Source organism: Dendropsophus ebraccatus, chromosome 4 (assembly GCF_027789765.1).
Source record: "Dendropsophus ebraccatus isolate aDenEbr1 chromosome 4, aDenEbr1.pat, whole genome shotgun sequence".
Classification (NCBI taxonomy): domain Eukaryota; kingdom Metazoa; phylum Chordata; class Amphibia; order Anura; family Hylidae; genus Dendropsophus; species Dendropsophus ebraccatus.
In genome coordinates this window covers 4,490,001-4,501,715 of record NC_091457.1, presented here as the reverse complement: position 1 = coordinate 4,501,715, position 11,715 = coordinate 4,490,001, and the positions used below count along the sequence as shown (strand labels likewise).

Sequence of the window (11,715 nt, the reverse complement as noted above, 5' to 3'; positions counted from 1 at the left end):
CAGTGCTGCTGCCCTCCCCCCATGTTATCCGGTGACATCACTCAGGAAACCTCTCTGCTGCCACCTGCAGGTCATTACCCTGTACAGTCAAGCAGTAGCTCTCCAGCTGTTGGCTGTCTGGGCATGCTGGGAGTTGTAGTTCTGCAGCAGCTAGAGAGTCCCTGCTCTATGACTCTCAGCCTTTGCACCCCAGTCCCCCCTGTATGCAGATTCTGACACCTGATTGGCTGACAGGCGTCACCTGATTCCCTCATGAATCTTGTCACCTGGTGCAGCCGCCATTAGTTCTGTACAGCTGAATGGTCATCGAGGATGATGGCGGCCAGAACGGCTCCGGGGCGGGGGGAGTGCTTCCTCTTTTTAGATTTCTTCTTGAAAGTGAGCGGCCGAGTGTTAGGCCGGGACCTGTGCTCCCTTACAATCTGCTGCTTTTGGATACAGATTGGATCTTTCCCCCGGACATCTCCGGCTGTTTCTTCCCCTTTCTCTGGATCAGCCGCCGGTAACTTCTCAGCATTGGCCTCCTCCGCTCCAGCCGAGAGAAAAGTCACTAAGGGTATTAGTGCTAGAACAATGCAGTGGTCGCCCAGAGGGGGCAGAGATGAGCATTAAAGGAATCTCACCAGCCAGTAGTGGATTATAATAGGGGCGTTTTGGGCGGCAGCCCGGGGCCCTGAGCTCCTGGGGGGCCCATGACCACCCAAAAAGACTTATACTTTCAGTGGTGTATTGTCTCCTGGCTACACTTCCGCCATGATTTGCAAAAAATCACTGTTTTTTGCAGCAATTTTGCACAAATCAGGACATCATGACATTATCTGTCCTGTACTATGAACGCCAGGCTAGTGCTGCCATAGTTACAGTGGGGTGGGGGGCCCAGGCTTGGTGAACAGCCCGGGGCCTATGGTAAAGTTAATCCGCCCCTGTCACCAGCCTCTGTGTCACACTGGGAGTCTATGGGAGGCTAGCGCGCCTCCTCTGATATCCTTAGTCTGTATGGGGCTGAGCATTAGTCTGTATGAGGGGGGGTTGAGCGGCGGTCTGTATGAGGGGGGGGATGAGCGGCGCTCTGTATGAGGGGGGGGATGAGCGGCGCTCTGTATGAGGGGGGGGATGAGTGGCGCTCTGTATGAGGGGAGGGTGAGCAGCGGTCTGTATGAGGGGAGGGTGAGCAGCGGTCTGTATGAGGGGGGGGTGAGCATTAGTCTGTATGGGGGGGGAGGAGCGGCGGTCTGTATGAGGGGAGGGTGAGCGGCGCTCTGTATGAGGGGGGGATGAGCGGCGGTCTGTATGAGGGGAGGGTGAGCGGCGCTCTGTATGAGGGGGGGATGAGCGGCGGTCTGTATGAGGGGCGGATGACCATTAGTCTGTATGAGGGGGGGGGATGAGCGGCGGTCTGTATGAGGGGAGGGTGAGCGGTGGTCTATATGAGGTGGGGGATGAGTGGCGCTCTGTATGAAGGGAGGGTGAGCAGCGGTCTGTATGAGGGGGTATGAGCGGTGGTCTGTATGAGGGGGAGCTCAGCACCTGTCCGTATGTGGGAGGATGAGCGGCGGTCTGTATGGGGGGGGATGAGCGGCACTCTGTATGAGGGGGGGATGAGTGGCGGTCTGTATAAGGGGGGGATGAACGGTGATCTGTATGAGGGGGGGGGGATGAGTGGTGGTCTGTATGAGGGGTGGATGAGCGGCGGTCTGTAAAATGGGATGAGCGGCGGTCCGTATGTGGGGGGATGAGCGGTAGTCCGTATGGGGGGGATGAACGGTGATCTGTATGGGGGGGGGTGAGCGGCACTCTGTATGAGGGGGGGGATTAGCGGCGGTCTGTATGAGGGGGGGGATGAGCGGCAGTCTGTATGAGGGGGGGGATGAGCGGCGTTCTGTATAAGGGGGGGATGAGCGGTGGTCTGTATGAGGGGGGATGAGTGGCGCTCTGTATGAGGGGGGGATGAGCGGCGGTCTGTATGGGGGTGGGGGGATGAGTGGCGGTCTGTTTGAGGGGGGGATGAGCGGCTGTCTGTTTGAGGGGGGGATGAGCGGCTGTCTGTATGAGGGGGGATGAGCGGCGTTCTGTATGAGGGGGGATGAGCGGCGGTCTGTGTAAGGGGGGGATGAGCGGCGTTCTGTATAAATGGGGGAATGAGCGGCGGTCTGCATTAGGGGGGGGATGAGTGGCGCTATGTATGAGGGGAGGGATGAGCGGCGTTCTGTATAAGGGGGGGATGAGCGGCGGTCTGCGTAAGGGGGGGGGATGAGTGTCGGTCTGTATGAGGGAGGGATGAGTGGCGGTCTGTATGAGGGGGGGGGGCGGATGAGCGGAGGTCTGTATGAGGGGGGGATGAGCGGTGGTCCGTATGAGGGAGGGATGAGCGACACTCTGTATGAGGGGGGGGGGGATGAGCAGAGGTCTGTATGAGTGGGGGGGAGAGATGAGCGGAGGTCTGTATGAGGGGGGGGGCGGATGAGCGGAGGTCTGTATGAGTGGGGGGGGGCGGATGAGCGGAGGTCTGTATGTACTGGATGTGTGACCAGTGCCTAACCTGCCAGTCTCATCCTGCAGACACAAACCTCCAGCTGTGGCCCCAATCTCTGACACACTGTAACGCTCCTCCTGCTGAGGGATGTAGTACATCCTGGCACCTCCGCCCTGCTGGGTAACTCTATGATCCTGTGTGACACTGTGTACCCAACTGACTGTATATAAGTCCACACAACTATGACTATTTGGGGTCCTCCCTGGGTATATTCTGGGGCCCCCCCGGGTATATTCTGGGGTCCTCTGGGTATATTCTGGGGTTCCCCGGGTATATTCTGGGGCCCCCCCCGGGTATATTCTGGGGCCCCCCCCCGGGGTATATTCTGGGGCCCCCCCCGGGGTATATTCTGGGGCCCCCCGGGTATATTCTGGGGTCCTTTGGGTATATTCTGGGGTCCTTTGGGTATATTCTGGGGCCCCCCGGGTATATTCTGGGGTCCTCGGGGTATATTCTGGGGCCCCCCCGGGTATATTCTGGGGTCCTCGGGGTATATTCTGGGGTCCTTTGGGTATATTCTGGGGCCCCCCCGGGTATATTCTGGGGTCCTCCGGTGACGCTCTGCTGTATTTAGTGAGAATCCTTATCACTATATCTAGTAGACGTGTAGGAGCAGACACTGAGGTTGGGAACAGGTCACATTCACATGGATGGAGGTTGGAGCCCACATTGGAGATTAAACTGAGGTTGGGGGTCCACATTGGGGTTAGGGGTCCACATTGGGGTTAGGGGTACACATTGGGGTTGGGGGTCACATCGGGGTTGGGGGTACACATTGGGGTTCGGGGTACACATTGGGGGTCACATCGGGGTTGGGGGTACACATTGGGGTTGGGGGTACATATTGTTGTTGGGGGTACACATTGGGGTTGGGGGTACATATTGGGGGTCACATTGGGGTTGGGGGTTGACATTGGTCACATTGGGGTTGGGTGTCCACATTGGGGTTGGGGGTACATATTGGGGGTCACATTGGGGTTGGGGGTACACATTGGGGTTGGGGTACATATTGGGGGTCACATTGCGGTTGGGGGTTGACATTGGGGGTCACATTGAGGTTGGGGGTTGACATTGGGTGTACACATTGGGGTTGGGGGTCACATTGGGGGTCACACTGGAGTTGGGGGTCCACGTTGGAGGTCACATTGGGGTTAGGGGTACACATTGTTGTTGGGGGTACATATTGGGGGTCACATTGGGGTTGGGGGTACACATTGTTGGGGGTACATATTGGGGGTCACATTGGGGTTGACATTGGGGGTCACATTGGGGTTGGGGGTTGACATTGGGTGCACACACTGGGGTTGGGAGTTGACATTGGGGGTCACACTGGGGTTGGGGGTCCACGTTGGTGGTCACATTGGGGTTAGGGGTCTCTCCTTTCCGTGGATGGGGTCATCCTGGGGTCGGGGGCTCCCCTTCTCCAGCAGGGGGTAATCCCGGTCACCGTTTGACAAGTAAATACAATGACATCATCCCGACAGAGCACTGCGCCTGCGTGCCCTGACCCCGCCCCCTGTGCTGTAGGCCCCGCCCCGCACTCGGTGCACAGCTGTCCGGACATCCCGTGATGCAGTGCGGGGTGCGGGGGCCCCGGTGACCGGAGATATGAGTGGGGGAGGGGGGAACAGCTCGGCCCCCGGACGCTTTGCCGACTATTTCGTTATTTGCGGTCTGGACACCGACACCGGGCTGGAACCGGACGAGCTCTCCGGTGAGTGACAGACGGAGGAGGGGAGGGTGAACCCGGGAGAGACCGGGAGACAACGGGGAGAGACACCCAATACCGGGGGCCGGGGAGGAAGAGGAGGAGGAGAATGACGGGACATAACGGTATCCGCTCCTCCCCGCAGCCTCCATCTATATACACAATGTACCCGGTGCTGTATCCTCCTATATACACAGTGTACCCGGTGCTGTATCCTCCTATATACACAGTGTACCCGGTGCTGTATCCTCCTATATACACAGTGTACCCGGTGCTGTATCCTCCTATATACACAGTGTACCCGGTGCTGTATCCTCCTATATACACAGTGTACCCGCTGCTGTATCCTCCTATATACACAGTGTACCCGCTGCTGTATCCTCCTATATACACAGTGTACCCGGTGCTGTATCCTCCTATATACACAGTGTACCCGGTGCTGTATCCTCCATCTATATACACAGTGTACCCGGTGCTGTATCCTCCTATATACACAGTGTACCCGGTGCTGTATCCTCCTATATATACAGTGTACCCGGTGCTGTATCCTCCTATATACACAGTGTACCCGGTGCTGTATCCTCCTATATACACAGTGTACCCGGTGCTGTATCCTCCTATATACACAGTGTACCCGGTGCTGTATCCTCCATCTATATACACAGTGTACCCGGTGCTGTATCCTCCTATATACACAGTGTACCCAGTGCTGTATCCTCCATCTATATACACAGTGTACCCGGTGCTGTATCCTCCATCTATATACACAGTGTACCCGGTGCTGTATCCTCCATCTATATACACAGTGTACCCGGTGCTGTATCCTCCATCTATATACACAGTGTACCCGGTGCTGTATCCTCCTATATACACAGTGTACCCGGTGCTGTATCCTCCTATATACACAGTGTACCCGGTGCTGTATCCTCCTATATACACAATGTACCCGGTGCTGTATCCTCCTATATACACAGTGTACCCGGTGCTGTATCCTCCTATATACACAGTGTACCCGGTGCTGTATCCTCCTATATACACAGTGTACCCGGTGCTGTATCCTCCATCTATATACACAGTGTACCCGGTGCTGTATCCTCCTATATACACAGTGTACCCGGTGCTGTATCCTCCTATATACACAGTGTACCCGGTGCTGTATCCTCCTATATACACAGTGTACCCGGTGCTGTATCCTCCTATATACACAGTGTACCCGGTGCTGTATCCTCCTATATACACAGTGTACCCGGTGCTGTATCCTCCTATATACACAGTGTACCCGGTGCTGTATCCTCCATCTATATACACAGTGTACCCGGTGCTGTATCCTCCATCTATATACACAGTGTACCCGGTGCTGTATCCTCCATCTATATACACAGTGTACCCGGTGCTGTATCCTCCATCTATATACACAGTGTACCCGGTGCTGTATCCTCCATCTATATACACAGTGTACCCGGTGCTGTATCCTCCATCTATATACACAGTGTACCCGGTGCTGTATCCTCCATCTATATACACAGTGTACCCGGTGCTGTATCCTCCTATATACACAGTGTACCCGGTGCTGTATCCTCCTATATACACAGTGTACCCGGTGCTGTATCCTCCTATATACACAGTGTACCCGGTGCTGTATCCTCCTATATACACAGTGTACCCGGTGCTGTATCCTCCATCTATATACACAGTGTACCCGGTGCTGTATCCTCCATCTATATACACAGTGTACCCGGTGCTGTATCCTCCATCTATATACACAGTGTACCCGGTGCTGTATCCTCCATCTATATACACAGTGTACCCGGTGCTGTATCCTCCATCTATATACACAGTGTACCCGGTGCTGTATCCTCCATCTATATACACAGTGTACCCGGTGCTGTATCCTCCTATATACACAGTGTACCCGGTGCTGTATCCTCCTATATACACAGTGTACCCGGTGCTGTATCCTCCAATATATACAGTGTACCCGGTGCTGTATCCTCCTATATATACAGTGTACCCGGTGCTGTATCCTCCTATATATACAGTGTACCCGGTGCTGTATCCTCCTATATACACAGTGTACCCGGTGCTGTATCCTCCATCTATATACACAGTGTACCCGGTGCTGTATCCTCCTATATACACAGTGTACCCGGTGCTGTATCCTCCTATATATACAGTGTACCCGGTGCTGTATCCTCCTATATATACAGTGTACCCGGTGCTGTATCCTCCTATATACACAGTGTACCCGGTGCTGTATCCTCCATCTATATACACAGTGTACCCGGTGCTGTATCCTCCATCTATATACACAGTGTACCCGGTGCTGTATCCTCCATCTATATACACAGTGTACCCGGTGCTGTATCCTCCTATATACACAGTGTACCCGGTGCTGTATCCTCCTATATACACAGTGTACCCGGTGCTGTATCCTCCTATATACACAATGTACCCGGTGCTGTATCCTCCTATATACACAGTGTACCCGGTGCTGTATCCTCCTATATACACAGTGTACCCGGTGCTGTATCCTCCTATATACACAGTGTACCCGGTGCTGTATCCTCCATCTATATACACAGTGTACCCGGTGCTGTATCCTCCTATATACACAGTGTACCCGGTGCTGTATCCTCCTATATACACAGTGTACCCGGTGCTGTATCCTCCTATATACACAGTGTACCCGGTGCTGTATCCTCCTATATACACAGTGTACCCGGTGCTGTATCCTCCTATATACACAGTGTACCCGGTGCTGTATCCTCCTATATACACAGTGTACCCGGTGCTGTATCCTCCATCTATATACACAGTGTACCCGGTGCTGTATCCTCCATCTATATACACAGTGTACCCGGTGCTGTATCCTCCATCTATATACACAGTGTACCCGGTGCTGTATCCTCCATCTATATACACAGTGTACCCGGTGCTGTATCCTCCATCTATATACACAGTGTACCCGGTGCTGTATCCTCCTATATACACAGTGTACCCGGTGCTGTATCCTCCATCTATATACACAGTGTACCCGGTGCTGTATCCTCCATCTATATACACAGTGTACCCGGTGCTGTATCCTCCATCTATATACACAGTGTACCCGGTGCTGTATCCTCCATCTATATACACAGTGTACCCGGTGCTGTATCCTCCATCTATATACACAGTGTACCCGGTGCTGTATCCTCCTATATACACAGTGTACCCGGTGCTGTATCCTCCTATATACACAGTGTACCCGGTGCTGTATCCTCCAATATATACAGTGTACCCGGTGCTGTATCCTCCTATATATACAGTGTACCCGGTGCTGTATCCTCCTATATATACAGTGTACCCGGTGCTGTATCCTCCATCTATATACACAGTGTACCCGGTGCTGTATCCTCCATCTATATACACAGTGTACCCGGTGCTGTATCCTCCATCTATATACACAGTGTACCCGGTGCTGTATCCTCCATCTATATACACAGTGTACCCGGTGCTGTATCCTCCTATATACACAGTGTACCCGGTGCTGTATCCTCCATCTATATACACAATGTACCCGGTGCTGTATCCTCCATCTATATACACAGTGTACCCGGTGCTGTATCCTCTATCTATTCTTTAACCACGATACCACTGTGTATGTGTGTTTGTGTGTGTATATATATATATATATATATATATATATATATATATATATATATACACACACAGTGGTGCCTTGGATTACGAGCATAATTGGTTCCAGGACCGCGCTTGTAATCCAAATCCACTCTTAAACCAAAGCAAATTTTCCTATAAGAAATCACTGATCTGCAGACAATTGGTTCCACCCCCCAAATATACTGATTATTATTGTGAATAACATGGAGAACAGATGAAACATTCAGAAACAGCAGAATCTGTGATATATAAGTTACTGTACAGTAATGGAGAGGATGGGAAACACAAGGGCAGAGACTGCAGGGAGTATGAAGGAATGAGCAGGACAGATGTGGGCACATACATGCAGCACTCTCTGTCCGGGGAGAGAGGGGTTACAGCTATGGAGAGATTACCCCCACAGTCCTGTCCCCTGATGTAAGCCCCAGTCTGAAGTGGATCTGCTATGATTTGGAAGGTGAGAGTACAGTGCTGTAGACCCTGCTGTGCAGACCATACCCCTCCCCCACTCCCCCTCCCACCCAGTACAGGGAGCTCTTATACCAAAGCAATGCTCTTAAACCAAGTCACAATTTTGAAAAACTGTGAGCTCTTAAACCAAGGTACCACTGTGTGTATATATATATATAACCTAGGGGTGGGTTCAGACTGAGGAATTCTCGCGGAAAATGTCCGTGGAATTCCGTCAGCTGTCCGGCCGCACATCTGGGCACCTTTCCGCCGGCTCCATAGACACCATTCTATGGGCCGGCGTATTCCGCTATACGCTGATAGAAGTGTCATGTCACTTTTTTCAGCGGATCGCAGAATACGTCGGCCCATAGAATGGTGTCTATGGAGCCGGCGGAAAAGCGTGTGCCCGTGCGGGTGGACAGTTGACGGAATTCCGCGGACATTTTCCTCGAATTCCTCAGTCTGAACCCGCCCTAGCACCGGGTACACTGTGTGTGTATATTATACCTATATACACAGTGTACCAGGTGCTGTATGCTCTGAGGCCCCCCTGGGGTCGGGCAGTGTATACAATGTTTCCCTGAGGTCGGGCGGTGTATACAATGTTTCCTTGGGGTCGGGCGGTGTATACAATGTTTCCCTGAGGTCGGGCGGTGTATACAATGTTTCCTTGGGGTCGGGCGGTGTATACAATGTTTCCCTGGGGTCGGGCGGTGTATACAATGTTTCCCTGGGGTCGGGCGGTGTATACAATGTTTCCCTGGGGTCGGGCGGTGCATACAATGTTTCCCTGGGGTCGGGCAGTGTATACAATGTTTCCCTGAGGTCGGGCGGTGTATACAATGTTTCCCTGGGGTCGGGCGGTGTATACAATGTTTCCCTGGGGTCGGGCGGTGCATACAATGTTTCCTTGGGGTCGGGCGGTGCATACAATGTTTCCTTGGGGTCGGGCGGTGCATACAATGTTTCCCTGGGGTCGGGCGGTGCATACAATGTTTCCTTGGGGTCGGGCGGTGCATACAATGTTTCCTTGGGGTCGGGCGGTGCATACAATGTTTCCCTGGGTTCGGGCGGTGTATACAATGTTTCCCTGGGGTCGGGCGGTGTATACAATGTTTCCCTGGGGTCGGGCGGTGCATACAATGTTTCCTTGGGGTCGGGCGGTGTATACAATGTTTCCCTGGGGTCGGGCGGTGCATACAATGTTTCCCTGGGGTCGGGCGGTGTATACAATATTTCCCTGGGGTCGGGCGGTGCATACAATGTTTCCTTGGGGTCGGGCGGTGTATACAATGTTTCCTTGGGGTCGGGCGGTGTATACAATGTTTCCTTGGGGTCGGGCGGTGTATACAATGTTTCCTTGGGGTCGGGCGGTGCATACAATGTTTCCTTGGGGTCGGGCGGTGCATACAATGTTTCCCTGGGGTCGGGCGGTGCATACAATGTTTCCTTGGGGTCGGGCGGTGCATACCGGTTCTGGTAAAATTAAAGCTTAGCTGTGATTGGTTACTAAGGGCAATGAGAGCTGAGCTGTGATTGGTTACTAAGGGCAATGAGAGCTGAGCTGTGATTGGTGAGTGAGACCTGGGGCCTGTGTATATGAGGAAGCATAGCGGTGAGAGGCTATCCCTGAATGGCGGCCATCTCTGCCCTCCTCCATGTACACACAGGTCTTCTCATCAGATCCTCAGGCGGTGGTGATGTCACAGTTGCTGATGACATCACATTTCCGTATGTTTCTCTCCTCCTGGGTTGCTGGGACACATAAGAGCGCCGGTCACAGGAGCGCTACATGTTATATGGTACACCAGGTACACGCTGATACCTCGCCGGGGCCCCCAGAGACGTTACACCAGGTATACAGTAATACCTCACAGGGGCCCCCAGAGACGTTACACCAGGTACACAGTAATACCTCACAGGGGCCCCCAGAGACGTTCATCCAGGTACACAGTGATACCTCACAGGGGCCCCCAGAGACGTTACATTAGGTACACAGTAATACCTTGCCGGGGCCCCTGGAGACTATACACCAGGTACACAGTGATACCTCACAGGGGCCCCTGGAGACGTTACACCAGGTACACAGTAATACCTCATGGGGGCCCCTGGAGACGTTACACCAGGTACACAGTGATACCTCACAGGGGCCCCTGGAGATGTTACACCAGGTACACAGTAATACCTCACAGGGGCCCCCAGAGACGTTACATTAGGTACACAGTAATACCTTGCCGGGGCCTCTGGAGACAATACACCAGGTACACAGTGATACCTCATGGGGGCCCCTGGAGACAATACACCAGGTACATAGTGATACCTCATGGGGGCCCCTGGAGACAATACACCAGGTACATAGTGATACCTCATGGGGGCCCCTCGGGACAATACACCAGGTACACAGTGATACCTCATGGGGGCCCCTGGAGACTATACACCAGGTACACAGTGATACCTCATGGGGGCCCCTGGAGACAATACACCAGGTACATAGTGATACCTCATGGGGGCCCCTCGGGACAATACACCAGGTACACAGTGATACCTCATGGGGGCCCCTGGAGACAATACACCAGGTACACAGTGATACCTCATGGGGGCCCCTGGAGACAATACACCAGGTACACAGTGATACCTCATGGGGGCCCCTGGAGACAATACACCAGGTACACAGTGATACCTCATGGGGGCCCCTCGGGACAATACACCAGGTACACAGTGATACCTCATGGGGGCCCCTGGAGACTATACACCAGGTACACAGTGATACCTTACGGGGGCCCCTGGGGACAATACACCAGGTACACAGTTATAAACTTTACAGGTAGGGCTGGGCGATTAATCGAATTAATTCGATTAATTCGCCCAGAGTGTTTGAATCGGTTTGATTTTTTGTGAAAATCGTAAATTCGATTTTCACAAAAAATCATTGCGGGCGGGCGGACAGTCCGGAGAGGGGCAGTATGGGGCTGGCGAGCGCTGCTATGAGGTGTAGGGCGGGCCGGCAGTCCGGAGAGGGGCGTTGCGGGGCCGAGAGGGGCGGATCGAGCCAGCTGGAGTGAGGCGAGGGGCGGTCAGTCCGAGTTATGCGGCGCGGGCGTCCTCCAGCACAGCGTCCCGCTCCCCTGTCAGCCACAGTTAGAGCTCCCCGGTCTCTGGAGGAGACAGCAGGGACTGCAGGGTGATAGTGTCGCTGTGGGTCCTGGAGCTGTACAGCGCGGTCAGTTAGACCGGGGAGCTCTAACTGTGGCTGACAGGGGAGCGGGGCGCTGTGTGCCAGGGTGAGAGGAGGAGGGCTATGTGCACACCTGCTCCAGTCACCCCCAGCCCCCCCCTCGGTCCCCTTCCAGTCACCCCCAGC

The 11,715-nt window shown here is 53.8% G+C and overlaps 1 protein-coding gene across 1 annotated transcript in view; it reads left to right on the top strand.

Moving 5' to 3' along the window:
• The first annotated feature begins 4,045 nt into the window (after positions 1 to 4,045).
• Positions 4,046 to 11,715, top strand: part of DENND5A (DENN domain containing 5A) — a 39,956-nt gene continuing 32,286 nt past the window's right edge. Inside the window, exon 1 of the mRNA XM_069965024.1 lies at positions 4,046 to 4,247. Coding sequence (XP_069821125.1) covers positions 4,142 to 4,247 — 106 coding nt within the window. The 5' untranslated portion in view covers positions 4,046 to 4,141. The remainder of the gene's footprint in view (positions 4,248 to 11,715) is intronic.